The sequence below is a fragment of the Oncorhynchus masou genome, chromosome 12 (assembly GCF_036934945.1).
Source record: "Oncorhynchus masou masou isolate Uvic2021 chromosome 12, UVic_Omas_1.1, whole genome shotgun sequence".
NCBI lineage: Eukaryota > Metazoa > Chordata > Actinopteri > Salmoniformes > Salmonidae > Oncorhynchus > Oncorhynchus masou.
In genome coordinates, this window is record NC_088223.1 from 63,644,308 (window position 1) to 63,660,440 (window position 16,133).

At 44.5% G+C, this 16,133-nt stretch overlaps 2 protein-coding genes across 4 annotated transcripts in view; both read left to right on the plus strand.

Moving 5' to 3' along the window:
• Positions 1 to 2,039, plus strand: part of LOC135550646 (alpha-2-antiplasmin-like) — a 10,158-nt gene extending 8,119 nt beyond the window's left edge. For all 3 annotated transcript variants that reach the window (XM_064981646.1, XM_064981648.1, XM_064981647.1), the window contains exon 8: positions 486 to 2,039. In XM_064981646.1, coding sequence (XP_064837718.1) covers positions 486 to 1,054 — 569 coding nt within the window. In that variant the 3' untranslated portion in view covers positions 1,055 to 2,039. The remainder of the gene's footprint in view (positions 1 to 485) is intronic.
• A 323-nt stretch (positions 2,040 to 2,362) lies between these two features.
• serpinf1 (serpin peptidase inhibitor, clade F (alpha-2 antiplasmin, pigment epithelium derived factor), member 1) lies at positions 2,363 to 9,326 on the plus strand. Its single transcript, XM_064981649.1, has 8 exons — positions 2,363 to 2,470; positions 6,940 to 7,003; positions 7,235 to 7,424; positions 7,505 to 7,663; positions 7,782 to 7,985; positions 8,083 to 8,222; positions 8,352 to 8,562; positions 8,650 to 9,326. Exons 2-8 carry the CDS (start codon positions 6,941 to 6,943, stop codon positions 8,898 to 8,900), a joined length of 1,218 nt encoding a protein of 405 aa, XP_064837721.1. The 5' UTR covers positions 2,363 to 2,470; position 6,940; the 3' UTR covers positions 8,901 to 9,326.
• Positions 9,327 to 16,133: the final 6,807 nt, after the last annotated feature.

Consider the following 16,133-nt stretch of genomic DNA (forward strand, 5'->3'; position numbering starts at 1 on the left):
TTTTTAGGTTTAAAGTACAATTTCAGTAATTCCACACATCTGTATTTTTCCCTGGGGTGGAGAGAAAATGTTAAAATTTTGTAACAAATTTCATGTAATTTTACTCATTTTGCCATGTGGCTGAGAGACATTTGTGCAGTTTACAGCAAATTTCCTGTAATTTTACACATTTTTATTTATTCCATGTTAAATATGATATCTGATTGATAGTGACTAACAAAATCAATGGGGCCCCCCTGGAGTTCAGGGCCCCTGGGCATGTGCCCTGCGTGCCCTGTCGGTATACAGCCATGATTACTACAAGTGTATATAGCTGACTAATTTACCAACCTAAAAATGATTAGCTGACATGTCTTATTGAGTGACTGTCAGTGACTGACCTATCAAGCAAAAAAACTGCTGAGGCACAACTAAATTTAGAAATAGCATGTTGTGTATTCTACTATTCTGTCAATCAAAATCTCTCTGGTGTCTCTCTCTCTCAGGTCTGGGCTCTTTGTTCTCTAGTCCTAATCTGTCCGGTGTCTCAGCGGTTCCTCTGCAGGTGTCCAGCATGCGTCACGCCTGCGGGGTGGAGTTGAGTGAGGAGGGGGCCGAAGCATCTGCAGCCACCTCCATCACCATCATGCGCTCTGTTCCCATCTTTTCTGTAAACTCCCCCTTCCTGTTCGCCCTGGTAGACCACGCCTCCCTCGCTCCAATCTTCCTGGGCACCGTCACTAACCCAGCCCCTGACGCCAGCCCCATTCAGATCAACAGTCCCCTCGGCGATGATCCCAATGGCAACAGGACCCAAAGTGACAGCTCTCATAGCAACAGCAATGTACAGAACGATGGTCCCCATAGTAACAACAACGTACAGAGCGACAGTCCCCATAGCAGTAACAACGTACAGAGTGACCAGCCACAAAGTGAGAGAATGCAGTGTGGCGTCCCTGTCGGGGGGGAGGAGCAACAACAGCCCCTGAATGAAGTAGAGGGAAACCCCAACACCCAAGTGGAGGGGCAAGGATCCAGTTCCTGTGCCAATCCCTCTCATACAGTTCCTTCCTAAACCAACAATGATGCCCAGCTTGCCCCAACCAATCTCTCACTGTTCTGTCCTGAGTAACACTGATGCCCAGCTTGTCCCTAACCCATCTCTCACTGTTCTGTCCTGAGCAACACTGATGCCCAGCTTGTCCCTAACCCATCTCTCACTGTTCTGTCCTGAGCAACACTGATGCCCAGCTTGTCCCTAATCCATCTCTCACTGTTCTGTCCTGAGCAACACTGATGCCCAGCTTGCCTCAACCCATCTCTCACTGTTCTGTCCTGAGCAACACTGATGCCCAGCTTGCCCCAACCCATCTCTCACTGTTCTGCCCTGAGCAACACTGATGCCCAGCTTGCCCCTAACCCATCTCTCACTGTTCTGTCCTGGGCAACACTAATGCCCAGCTTGCCCCAACCCATCTCTCACTGTTCTGTCCTGAGCAACACTGATGCCCAGCTTGCCCCAACCCATCTCTCACTGTTCTGTCCTGAGCAACACTGATGCCCAGCTTTCCCCAACCCATCTCTCACTGTTCTGTCCTGAGCAACACTGATGCCCAGCTTGCCCTAACCCATCTCTCACTGTTCTGTCCTGAGCAACACTGATGCCCAGCTTGCCCTAACCCATCTCTCACTGTTCTGTCCTGAGCAACACTGCCTGACCAGCTGGTCTCATATGGAGCCCAGCCCTCACATAGCAAAACCCTATCCCAATCTATTGGCACAGTTCCCAGTCCAGAATCAACAACAGCCCCTACCCCTAGACACCTGACAACTTCGCACAGTCCCTCCCCTCCCCAGTGAATGCCCCTGATTACAACCCAATGATTTAGGAGAGACCATGGACCTGTCCCATACTACACTGTGTGTGCAGATTAACACTCAAATGTGTTTTTTTACACTTGGCTGTGCACTGTCTGTCTTACAGTATTTGTGTTTTGTTTTGATGTCTTACTTTTTGATGATTCTCACCTCTGGTATTGATTAAAGAAATGAAGTCTCAATGTTTTAGTGAATGGTGGATGTGATCATGTGAATGAGCAAGACTGGATGTTTTTATATAACAACAGGGGAGTCTATTTCATTTTCAATGGATTTAGATTTAGGCTTATACCTCACAACCTATAATTGAACTATTTTCTCCAGCACATTCATGCAATTAAAAACGGACTTATTTAAGATTTGTTATAACATTTCAGCGTCAAACTTAACATACCACCGTTAATTTGGGGCAGTGAGGGAGGACCATGGATGCGCCTTGCGCTCAAAACAGCCATCCAGATTCTTGCCCAACCCAACAGGCTACGTCAGAGAAGGGCGGGTAAAAGTTGGCTTCACGGCTGTGTGCATCGTCCTGGTACATTCAGCACTCCACTGGAGACACGACTGCTAGAGACATACGTACAGGCGACGTGGACCATAACCGCTTGGAAAGGTCAGTACTTTTATGCATCATATGCAGAGTTGGGGAGTAATGCATTACAAAAAAACTAACTGTAATCCGTTTCGTTACCAGCAGTAACATTGTAATCAGATTTACAGATACTTTTGAAAATCTGTATGAAAACTTCTGGGATTACTTTTAAATTTATAAAGGATGTTTATGATAAAAACATATCAGACACATCTCTTTTCTCAATGACATTCAAATCAGCATTGAAAAAAGGCACAAGTTTAAGTTTGCTATGCCTGAGCAAGTCTGACCACAGATCAGAGACCACTATGATGATACACCAGGGTCATTCCTACTATGCGGTGCATTTCCTGTCCCCAGGAAATATTACTTATTATTTAGTGTAAAATCTGCATTCCAAAAGACTTTAAATATAAGGTTATGTGCATAGCTGCGGGAAGTATGGGTGCCGAGGGTGCTGCAGCACCCCTGACAAATCATAATGAAAAATAATAATATTTACTAGTCCTGTATTAGCGACTGATATAGCCATCTGTAACGCAGGCAAAAACACATATTCAGCACTGTAGATTACTTTCTAAAATGTAATCCGTTACAGTTAAAATATAAAATATATCCCATTTAGCAGACGCTTTTGTCCAAAGCGACTTACAAGTCGGCTGGGGCCACTACTTTTACATATGGGTGGCCCCAGCGGGAATCGAACCCACGACGCTTGGCGTTGCAAGCGCCATGCTCTACCGACTGAGCCACACAGGACCCACCAGTTAATAGTTACCTGTCAAATTGTATTCTGTAATGTAATTTTAGGATTACCCAAACTCTGTAATGTAATTTGATTACTTTCAGATTACTCTCCCCTTAACAGGTGCAGGCTAGCATTTTTTCATCATGAATCTTGTTCTGGGGGCAGCTCTACAGAGTGATCATTGGCTGGCACAGCCACAAAGTCATTCAATCTAATCCTAATCTTAACCCTAACATTAACCACACTGATAACAACCTAATGCTTAACCCTAATCTTAAATTAAGACCAAAAAGCTATTTTCTTTCACACATTTTTACAATACAGACAATTTTGACTCTGCAGCTGGCCCACCAATCGGAAATCGCTCAGTTCTGCCTCAAGGACAAGACTCATCCCAATAAACATCAACCTTCTTAAGAAGACAATAATTCATATTATCAATTGAACATCTATTACAGGATAAATCAATATTAAAGTTTACATAGATGGCCATCATTGGATGTTCCATTTTAATTTCTGGGTTGGTTATGTAGGATTCTTCTAACCCATTTCTTTCTACAACAGATAATAATACAGTTAGGCTGTCTTTACATTATTACCCAACATCTGTCAGATTTACTGTCATTACAATTCATTTAAAACCCCTTGATCTTCAATAATAGGACATGGAAATATAGATTAGCCGAACTGTTTTACCTGAGCATAACCCCAAAACTAAGGAATTATTAGCCTACTCTGTTGTTTTTGATTTTTCTTGCCATAGAGGACACATTGGGCTCATTGCTTTGAGTTGAAAAATAAATGCTGCTCTCAGAATGGCATGCTTTGAGTACTACTGAAAAGCGCTTGTGTCCCATATGCTGCATTTGATAGAGGCCTGTTGTTCATATTTTTGTTGGTGACATCTTGATAATTTTCAACTGTTTAAGTCTATCAGAAGTGTGTGAGTTGTGTCCGTAAGGCCTATGTGGTCTTCTTACGTGAAACTTGTTTTGACAGTATGTAGCACTATACCAAGGGTGAGTTTCGAAGGAACTCCCTCAAACTTTTATTCCATAGGCTGGGATCTGCACTATGTGTTGCAAGAGTGTTTTATACTGGCTGTCCACTGGGGCATATTCATTATGCCTATTCTGTTGCAAAATGTTTCTTAAACGGAAGCAAATGGAACGAACCGTGGAGGGACCTACTTGAATTTGTCTAATAGAAACTCTCGTTTTGCTCTGTATGCTTCTGTTTGGTTCTTAAACGGTAAACGGTTTCCTTAATGAAAACACCCCTGGCCGCAAAAACAATGATTGACAGGCAGCTTAAACTTCTTCAATTCAACCATTATTTGGTTAAAATACACATATACGTTTGTGAACAGCCATCCACATCACATCATCCACAATCCGAAAATAGTTAAATGAGAGAGCAGCAGTGCGATTCACATCAATGCGTTATGCAGCCTACATATCAATAATCAGTGATATCCGTTTCCCGTAGGCTACACCACTGTTGTCATCCTTACCTCCACGCGTTTATTCAAGTTGGATAATCTTTGGATGCCGACAGTCGCTTCATTGGAAGACATACCTTGGACTGTAGCCTACAAAAACGTATTCCTGCTCTTTTCCTGCGATCCATCAAACGCATTTGGTGTGTCCTCATTGTGGTCTCTGATTGTGGTCAGACTCTCTGATTGTGGTCAGACTCTCTGATTGTGGCTTTTTTTATGCTGATTTAAATGTCATTAAGAAACTAGAAAGGTGTCATGTTTTTTTTCATAAACATCCTTTCTGAATTTAAAAGTAATCCTAGAAGTAATCATATATCAGATATTTGTTTAAGTATCTGGAATCTGATGACAATATTCTTGCTGGTAAAGTATCTGATTCCGTGAGTTTTTATGTAATCCGTTACTCACCAACCCTTTAAATGGGATCATTTGATCAGGATTGACATTTTAATACTTGTCTGTAAAACAGAGTTACATAGTGTGACTATACATTTTTTCCCTTTCTTTCCGAGCACTTTACTGACTGGTTCATCTGCCGGCCTTTGGGCTACCTCAGGATGTGCAAGCAACTCTAAAACACTATATATTTTCAGAACTGTTGGTATGAGCTTTTATTGGTGCATTCTTTTCACTATCTAATCATCGCATGGGTTTGTTCAATGACAGACATGTATTTGTTTAAAATATCACTTAATGGTTTCATTTCAAAGAGACAAATAATCATGTTTGTTTTGCAATATGCTAAATATCCGACGCACTCTCAGAGAAATAAGTAGTAGGCTACTGCTAGGTTTTAAACTGTAAAATGTAACAAATAACTATATCTATTTACAAATAAATGTACAGATTATACATTCTTTACATCAATATTGATAAAAAAAAATATATAATAATTAAATACAGTAATACTGTATATAAAACATTTACATTTGACATTTTGATCATTTAGCAGATGCTCTTATCCAGAGCGACTTACAGGAAGTGCGTTCATCTTAAGATAGCTAGGTGAGACAACGACATATTACAGTCGAATATACAGGGTACGTACATTAGCTGGAATTCCAGCTAATGCAGCGTTTTGCAAAAAATATCTAAAATCTATTAATAAAAAAATAAGAAAACAGCAATATTTTACACACACATGAAGGTACCCATAAGCAATAATTTCTGATGAAAAAACACAAATGTGAAAAAGTAGTCGATATAGCGTTTTGGAAATGCTCTTAATTTGTGGGTTAAAAATGTGTGTAGATCAAGAGGACTGTGTGCCCTACAGCCAATATCTACTGTACCATTTTCCATTTGATTTTGTCTTAAATTCATCGTGCTTGTGATTGTGAATGGTAGAGGACTCAGTGCAGAGAGAAGGAAGATCTCTCAGTATGGGTTTGGCTGGCTGCTTTGGGTTGGAACTCAGAGATCAAGTGTCTGGTTTAACCATCAGGCCTGCAGACAGAGAGGAGAGGGGGAGGAGAAGATGAAAGGAATTGAGAGGAGAAGTGTGTGGTCTGAGGTCAGTTATGGATGTTTTTTTCATCTGGGAAACCAGGAGAACCTTAATGACAACCAGATGTGCAGGGAACAAGAGCATACGTGTGTGTGGGGGTAAAATAGAAAGAATGTGAGAGAGAGGGAGAAAGAAAGAGGGAAAGAATCCTCTGATCTCCACCTCCTGTGACCCTTCAGTTTCTCCCTGCTCTGTCTGCTCACCTCTCTGTATGACTCTATTCACTCCACTAAGCTCATTACCAATACTAGCTGTGCTAGTGTGGCTAGCTAGTAAACAGGTGTGAACTTCACAGCAGCCTGCTTGTATTGTGTGTTAGCTACACCATGTGTGTGAGTGGAGAGCCAGAAGTTTAGGATATATTATATAGTTAAGTCTTTACTCAGTAATAGGATGTAATGGAGCTCAGTCTGAACACACAAAGGTCTACACATCTCCAACTAGTAGAGCAAGAAGTGAAGAGAGATGCTGACAGAGAGCAATAGAGAGACAGACAGAGAGACCTTATTGAGAACTCATTGCTCCACACCCTGCTGAGCAGGTGAGATGGAGGGACTTACTCTAAGGTAAAACCACATTTTCCCAAGAGCCTTGGCCTGCAGGGAATCACCCTCACAAACTGAAAGTCTGACTCACACTCTATGGGCCAGTTTCCCAGACACAGATTAAGCCTAGTTCTGGATGTATGTTTGTATAATAATGTGTGTGTAATTGATTGTGTGCTTGTGTTGCAGGATGATGTGGACAACCCTATTGCTGTGGCTGGGGGCCCTCCTCTCCCTCTCTTATGCTCAGTTGGTGAGACCACTCCACATCTCTGTTTTCATACTCCTTTCTTTTTCTCATACTTTCATGTCTCTTTATATGCGCTCCATCCCGTTGGCTTTCTTATGAGAGATGACATGTAGAATCTCTCTCCTCATCCTCTAGTAGTTTATCTCTCTATTTTCCTCATTCTTCATGAACTAGCCATGCCATTAACCCTCCTCTCTTTCTTCCTGTGTCTTTGGATCAACCAATCCTGTGCAGTCGGAGACAGAGGGGACGGGAGGGGAAGAGGAAGCTGTGGAGCTCTTTACCACGCCCAGAGCCAAGATGGCTGCCGCCACCTCTGACTTCGGCTACAACCTTTTCCGGGCCCTGGCGGGACGCGACCACAAGGCCAACGTATTCCTGGCCCCCATCAGCATCTCTGCAGTGCTCACTCAGCTCTCCATGGGTTAGTTAGCCTCAGCACTGTTATACTCTATCATTGTCTGGTATTTATCTGGTATTTACCCCCCCCCCCCTCTCACTCAGGAGCGTCTCCGGATCGTTCAGAGAGGTGGTTGTACAGAGCTCTAAGGTATCACACCCTTCAGGACCCTCAGCTCCACGACACTCTCAGGGACCTACTGGTCTCACTCAGAGCACCTGGCAAAGGCCTCAGCATCGCTGCACGCATCTACCTGGCCCGCAGTGAGTGTGTGTATAAGCATACATGCGTCTCTGTGATACTTTGAACAGTCTGTGTGTATTTTTATTGTGTATGTTTGTTGACCTGTGTGTGTATTTGTGTGTGTGTGTAACTCTCTAGGACTGCGTCTGAAACCGGAATATTTTGGAGTGGTGGAAAAGCAGTATGGGGTGCGGCCCAAGGCTCTGATGGGTGGGGCTAAAGATGTGAATGAGATCAATGATTGGGTCAAACAGCAGACAGGTGGCAAGGTCGACCGCTTCATGTCCAAGCCCTTGGGACGGAACTCTGGTGTGGTTCCTCTCGGTGCTGCCTACTTCAAAGGTAAGGACAGTCTGTCTGCGGTTCAATTCTCTACCCTTATCCCCAAAGTGTGCACTCGTTTATGGGGTGTAGTTTGTAAAATGCTGTGTTTGTGTAGGGAAGTGGATAACTCGGTTCAGTCAGAGTGGATTGATGGAGGACTTCCAGCTTGATGGAGAGGTTCCCGCCCGCATTCCCATGATGCAACAGGACAATTACCCAGTGAAGATGGGAGTTGACCCAGACCTGGGCTGCACAGTGAGTACACATGCAGAAATGTAACTTTTTTCAATGGTTATTACTTATTACTTATTACAGCCAGTTATGAAAGTTTGCCTCAGGGAAAACCTCTATTGAGCCCCTCCTTCCCTCTCCCTTTCTCACCAGATTGCTCAGATCCAGATGCAGGATGACGTCAGCATGTTTGTGTTCCTTCCTGATGATGTCACTCAGAACATGACCCTGGTGGAGGAGAGCCTGACGGCTGAGTTTGTTCAGGACCTCTCCATGACCCTTCACCCCGTGCAAGTTGCCCTTACACTACCTGTCCTAAAATTCAGCTACTCCACTGACCTCTTGCCACTGCTCTCTGACCTGGGTGAGTGCTTGTACCTCTCTCCCTCTTTCTTCATCTTGCTCTCCTCTGTCTTCACGTCTCTCACATCCTCTCTCTCCATCTCTCCAGGTCTTGCCGAATTTCTGGCAGACACAGACCTGACTAAGATCACGGCTCAGACGGTGAAGCTTGGCAGCCTCAATCATAAGGTTGTTATGGAGATGGCCCCAGAGGGCACCCAGTATGCCAGCTCCAGCCAAGTCCACGCGCCACTGTCGTACCGCGTGGACCGCCCCTTCCTGTTCCTGGTGAGGGATGAGGCCTCGGGGGCACTGCTCTTCATCGGCAGGGTGGTGAACCCACGCAAACTGAGGATATAAGCGCGCACACACACACATGTTTGTTTTACTATTATTGTGGGGACCAAACAATTGATTACCATTAAAAATCCTGTGGATCAGTTGGTTAATCCTGTAGGAATACCATGTATACTATTTAGGCCAATAGTCCAAACACTCACTGATATTCCTTGAATTCTCAAGTTGTTTTCAGGAAAAGGAATTTGAAAAATAAAGCAATTTGGAATATGGGGAACTATGCACCAAATTCTTTTTTAATCTTCAACATAGAAATGCTACCAAAAAATTATTTTAATTTCTTACGATGTTGAAACCAAATAGCCAAATCATGCTAATCTTACTGACATGCTTCTAAGAGGCACAGGCAATACTTTATGCTTTAACCAAAGAAAATACTCTTCACATTATTGTGTATTGCGATGCAAGAAATAAACATTTAAGTTTTAAGTCTGTCTGACTGTCTGTGTCTGTCTGACTTCGGTGAGGGAGATGGATAACTTTGTTCAGTTGACATACTGTAGCTGTTTTCAGTAAAGGGTTGGGTTGATTTGGCAAGAAATTGGACTCTTGGCTATTCTTTCTTTAGCTATTGTGCTGGGAAATTAAATTACAGTACTGACACGTTCTTTTCTCATTCTTCTATGCACATCAGTCTCTTTCAAATTAAACATAGCTGAGCAGTGTGTGCCTGTGTTTAGTATGTTTGTGTCGAGTCAGACTGTAGTTTGAAATTATTTTGATGAATTTTCCACATTTGGGAAGTGATTCCTGTGGCCATGGAAACCCCTCCCAGAACAACACAACCAAAGTAATGCCTGGAAAATCTCTCTCTCTTTCTCAAATTCCAGCTGCTTTATTGGCATGAAAAACATTGCGTCAATATTGCCAAAGCAATGTGTACAATATACATTGTAAGAAAATAATAAATAATTGCAAATAATAATAATAAAATAAGTCAATAGTAGAAATATAATAAATATAAAAGGTTAAACATAGAAAATGAAACTATAACTAACTTACTGTCATCCTCACCTTTACATCAGTACTACAACTACCATCATTATTACTACTACTTCTACTGCTACCATCACTAAACTGTTATCATTACCATCACCCCTACTACCCATACCACTACTATTTGGAATAATAATCACAACAATAATAATAACAATAAGTAACTTACTGTTTTACTATGCAAATGTATCTTTCTCTCTCTAAATTGAATTTCAATGTAAAGGCTTTATTGGCATGGGAAACATATGTTAACATTGCCAAAGCAAGTGAAGTAGATAATAAACAAAAGTGAAATAAACAATAAAAATTAACAGTGAACATTACACTCACAATAGTTCCAAAATAATAAATACATTTCAAATGTCATATTATGTGCAAATATTTAAAGAACAAAAGGACTCCCCTACGACTTGACAATGGTTAATTAAATCTCTCAATTTTTGCCAGTATTTGCAAAATGTTGCATGTCTTCTCATACAGCTGCAACTGTATATGCATTCATAAATCAAGTCCCTTCTTGAGTTGGGCTCTGGGTTGGAACAACTGTTAAGCATCTGAGTTTATGGTTGTTTGTGGGGGAAAGGGGTTGTGTGTGTGTGTGTGTGTGTGTGTGTGTGTGTGTGTGTGTGTGTGTGTGTGTGTGTGTGTGTGTGTGTGTGAACTACCTACATTATTGCAAATATGAATGGTTGATTACGGAAATTAAGATAAGCAGGATTTAAAGAAAATAAATTATATATATATATTGTTATTATGATATAAATAGCTATATATAATACAAATGGGACACTTAAATGTGCCTTTAGAGGTCATGCAATTTAGTACTCATCTCTAAAACAAAAGCAATTGAGGTCAAAAGAGTCCATATTAAAACAAGGAAATGAAAGGACTAACAGTAAAGATAGATAGCAAGACTGTACCATAGAGGCTCAGAATAAGTTAGAGGAAAAACAAAAAGAAATGGAGGAACTTATTCAAGAAAGATCCAGTGTAATATATTCTGAAAATAAAGCTAACTGAATGGAATATTGAGAAAAATGCACCAAATTGTTTTTAAATTTTCAACATAGAAATGCTACCAAAAATAAAAAATAATGTAGTCACCCATGATTCACCAAACGGTATTTCGAAAAAGGAAGGAAAGCATATGTTTTTGTTTGTCTCCTCCATCTCCACTAACCAAAGCTAATTGTGTGGATTTTTTCCCTATTAATAATGTAAAATTAACAGCTGTACAAAAAGACTCATGTGAAGGCCAAATTACATAAGAGGAACTTCTTGATGCAATTAAAGCCTTTACGTTCGGAAAAACTCCAGGGCTGGATGGCATACCAGTGGAGGTATACCAAACCTTTTTTGATATACTCAGAGGACCGTTATTAGCCTGTTTTAACCACTCCTATATAAATGGTAGATTATCAGACACGCAACAAGGTCTGATTTCATTAGTACTGAAACAGGATCAAGTGGTAAATATAAAGATCCAGTCCATTTAAAATAATTGGAGGCCTCTTACACTTCAGTGTTGTGATGCAAAAATTCTAGCAAAATGCTTAGCGCCTTAGAATTAAAAAGGTGTGGCTCGGATATTATTCCTCCTAATCAGACAGGTTTTTTACATGGACGATACATTAGAAATAATATAAGACAAGTACTGGAAACAACAGAACAATATGAAATATCTGGGAAACCAGGCCTGCTATTCATAGCTGACTTTGAAAAGGCTTTTGATAAAGTATGACTGAAGTTTATATAGAAATGCCTGGAATATTTACATTTTGAAGAAACTCTTCTAAAATGGGTTTAAGTTATGTATAGTAACCCTAGGTGTTAAATAGTAAATAATGGCCACATCTCAGAAAGTTTTAAACCCATCCTGTGTGGCTCAGTTGGTAGAGCATAGCGCTTGCAACGCCAAGCGTCGTGGGTTCGATTCCCGCTGGGGCCACCCATATGTAAAAGTAGTGGCCCCAGCCGACTTGTAAGTCGCTTTGGACAAAAGCGTCTGCTAAATGGGATATATTATTATATTATTATATTATAAACTGTCAAGAGGAGTAAAACAAGGCTGTCCACCATCGGCATATCTATTTATTATTGCCATAGAAATGTTAGCTGTTAAAATCAGATGCAACAATAATATTAAGGGATTGGAAATCCAGGGTTTAAAAACAAAGGTGTCATTGTACATTCATGATTCATGTTTTCTTTTAAATCCATAATTAGAATCCCTCCACAGCCTCATTGTAATGGGGTGCGTAACTGGCGGTGGTGAAGTCAGACACAGGAGAGCAGAACTAGGTAATAGCAGGAGCAGTTTAATGTCAAAACCAACGGCATAAAGAATAAACCAACATGGGTACAAAACCCGACGCATACCAGTAAACATGTGCACAAGCACTTACAACAAACAATTCCACACAAAGACATGGGGGGAACAGAGGGTTAAATACACAACAAATAATGAGGGAAATGGAAACCAGGTGTGTAGGAAAACAAGACAAAACAAATGGAAAATAAAAGTGTATCGACGATGGCTAGAAGACCGGTGACGCCGACCGCCAAAAGCCGCCCGAACAAGGAGAGGAAACGACTTCTGTGGAAGTTGTGACAGTACCCCCCCTTGACGAGCGGCTCCAGTAGCGCGCCGACACCGGCCTCGGGGATGACCCTGAGTGCGAGGTGCAGGGTGATCCGGACGGAGACTCCCGCAGCATTGAAGGATCCAACACATCCTCCACCGGAATCCAGCATCTCTCCTTCGGACCGTACCCCTCCCAGTCCACGAGGTACTGAAGGCCCCTCGCCCGACGTCTCGAATCCAGTATTGATCGAACGGAGTACGCCGGGGCCACCTCGATGTCCAGAGGGGGCAGAGGAACCTCCCGCACCTCAGACCCCTGGAGCGAGCCAGCCACCACCTGCCTGAAGAGAGACACATGGAACGAGGGGTTAATACAGTAATTGGGGGGAAGCTGTAACCTGTAACTCACCTCATTCAGTCTCCTCAGGACTTTAAATGGGCCCACAAACTGCGGACCCAGCTTCCGGGCAGGGCAGGCGGAGGGGCATGTTTCGGGTGGAGAGCCAGACCCAGTCCCCCGATGCGAACACCGGGGCCTCACTGCAGTGATGGTCTGCACAGGCTTTCTGGTGCAGCACGGTGCACTGAAGGTGAACATAAGCGCGTCCCATGTCTCCTCCTCGTGCCGAAACCAGTCATTCACCGCAAGAGCCTCAGTCTGAGTCTGATGCCAAGGAGCCAGAATCGGCTGATGCCCCAGTACGCACTGGAAGGGGGAGAGGTTAGTGGAGGAGTGGCGGAGTGAGTTCTGGGCCATCTCCGCCCACTCCCCTGGCCGGTCCTGGGAATAAGACCTCAGACACCTACCCACATTCTGGTTAACTCTCTCCACCTGCCCGTTACTCTCGGGGTGAAAACCCGAGGTAAGGCTGATTGAGACCCCCAAATGTTCCATAAACGCCCTCCAGACCCTCAGTGAACTGGGGATCCTGATTAGACACTATGTCCTCATGCACCCCGTAGTGCCGGAAGACGTGTGTAAACAAGGCCTCCGCAGTCTGTAGGGCCGTAGGGAGACCGGGCAGAGGAAGGAGATGGCAGGACCACAACGACCAGGATCGTGGTGTTACCCTGTGAGGGAGGAAGATCAGTAAGGAAATCCACCAACAGGTGCAACCACGGCCGTTGTGGAATGGGTAAGGTGTGTAGCTTACCTCTGGGCAGGTGCCTAGGAGCCTTACACTGGGCGCACACCGAGCAGGAGGAAACTTAAACCCTCACGTCCTTAGACAAAGTGGGCCACCAGTACTTCCCACTCAGACAGCGCACCGTCCGACCGATGCCTGGATGACCAGAGGAGGGTGGCGTGTGGGCCCAATAGATCAGCCAGTCACGGACAGCAGACAAAACGTACAGACGCCCAGTGGGACACTGGATGGGAGTAGGCTCTGCACGTAGCGCCTGCTCAATGTCCGCGTCCAGCTCCCACACTACCGGCGCCACCAGGCAGGAGGCCGGGAGTATGTGGGTGGGATCCATAGGCCGCTCCCCTGTGTCATACGGCCTTGGCATTCTGGGAACCTGGTCTGTAAGAGAGGGTGAAAACAAAACGGGTGGAAAACATGGCCCACCTTGCCTGGGGAGGTTTCAGTCTCCTCGCCACCCTGGTAGCACCAACGGAAACCCCTAAACATCTACCCGAGAACTCTCGCGACCACCCCGTGAGAGTCCTCTATTGCCACGAGACAGTGGGGTTGTGACAGGCTAACCAGGGTAGGGCTAGCACCACGGGAAACGCAGGAGAGTCAATAAGACTGATTCTCTCCTTGTGATCCCCCCTGTGTCACTATGCCCAGGGGGGCGATGGCCTCCCTAATCAACCCGGACCCAAATGGTCGACTGTCTAAGGCGTGAATGGGGAAGGGCACAGCCACAGGAACAATAGGGATCCCTAAATTATGGCCGAACGATTTGTCTATAAAATACCCAGCCACGCCTGAATCGACGAGCGCCTTATAATGGGAATGCGGGGAAAATTCAGGAAAAGTGACATACAAAAACATGTGCGCAACAGAGGGCTCTGGGTGAGATTGGTGCCGGCTCACCTGGGTGACACCAGATGGTGCACGAGACTGAACCTCCTCCGGTCTCCCTGCGCACAGCACCTCCTAGCTCCTTGGGCACCGGAGCGGTGGTGCTGGGGGATGGAACCAACAGTACCCGCTCTGGATGTCCGTGGGTAGCCAGCAGGTTATCCAACCGAATAGACAGGTCCACCAGCTGGTCGAAGGTGAGGGTTGTGTCCCTGCAGGCCAACTCCCGAAGGACGTCCTCGCACAAACTGCGGTCGGTAGTGGTCGATCAGGGGCCTGTCGCTCCATCCCACGCTGGCAGCTAGGGCCCGAAAGTCCATGGCGAACTCCTGGACGCTCCTCGTCCCCTGCCTTAGGTGGTTGAGATGTTCACCTGCTGCTCTACCCTCGGGCGGGTGATCGAAGACTGCCCGGAAACGGTGGGTGAAATCCTTGAGATAGGCCGCGTCTCCTTCTCCCCACACGGCGCTGGCCCACTCTAGGGCGGACACCCTCTCAAGGCCCGAAGGAGCCGGGTGGACGGTTGCCAGGTAGAGCTCTAGCTGCAATAGGATACCCTGGCAGCGTGCAGCCGTCCCATTGTATTCCCAGGGAAGGGCGAGACAAATCTCACTGGGACCGGGTGAAAGGGAGGCGAGTAGTGGAGGCCCTGGTTGTGGTGGGGGAGGCGCTGGAGGAACTCCCTGTCTCTCCCAGCAGTCCATGGTTTGGACAACGCGGTCCATGGCGGCGCCGAGATGGTGGATCATCGCCGATTGCTCCTGGACGCGCTCCTCGACCCCTTTTCCAGGGGCACCTGCTCCTGCTGACTCCATATGGGGGTGTGGAATTCTGTAATGGGGTGCGTAACTGGTGGCAGTGAAGTCAGAAGCAGGAGAGCAGAATTAGGTAATAGCCGGAACAGTTTAATATCAAAACCAACCAATTAACAGGTGTTTCTTGTTAAAAGTTAATTTGTGGAATTTCTTTCCTTCTTAATGAGTTTCAGCCAATCAGTTGTGTTGTGACAAGGTAGGGGTGGTATACATGAGGCCTAGTGGTTAGAGCGTTGGGCTAGTAAGTAAGCGAAAAGTTGCTCGATCGAATCCCCGAGCTGACAAGGTAAAAATCTGTCATTCTGCCCCTTAACAACGCAGTTAACCCACTGTTCCTAGGCCGTCATTGTAAATAAGATTTTTTTCTTAACTGACTTGCCTAGTTAAAAAAAGAAGAAAAAAGAACAGCTCAAATAAGCAGAGAGAAATGACAGTCAATGCTGGAAAATTTCAAGAACTTTGAAAGTTCTTAAAGTGCAGTCGCAAAAACCTTCAAGCGCTATGATTAAACTGTCTCTCAAGAAGACCACCACAGGAAAGGATGACCCAGAGTTACCTGCAGAGGATAAGTTCATTAGAGTTATCAGCCTCAGAAATTGCAGCCCAAATAAATGCCACACAGAGTTCAAGTAACAGACACATCTCAACATCAACTGTTCAGAGAAGACTGAGTGAATCAGGCCTTCATGGTCGAATTGCTATAAAGAAACCACTTCTTTCTTGGGCCAAGAAACACGAGCAATGGACATTAGAACGGTGTAAATCTGTCCTTTGGTCTGATGAGTCCAAATTTGAGATTTTTGGTTCC

What these genes read in the sequence shown, in the direction of transcription:
- serpinf1 (XM_064981649.1), top strand. Translation starts at nt 6,941, where the DNA reads ATGATGTGGACAACCCTATTGCTGTGGCTGGGGGCCCTCCTCTCCCTC. An exon ending in GCTCACTCAGCTCTCCATGG is followed by an intron (nt 7,425 to 7,504) that starts GTTAGTTAGCCT and finishes CCTCTCACTCAG; the next exon opens with GAGCGTCTCCGGATCGTTCA. An exon ending in ACGCATCTACCTGGCCCGCA is followed by an intron (nt 7,664 to 7,781) that starts GTGAGTGTGTGT and finishes GTAACTCTCTAG; the next exon opens with GACTGCGTCTGAAACCGGAA.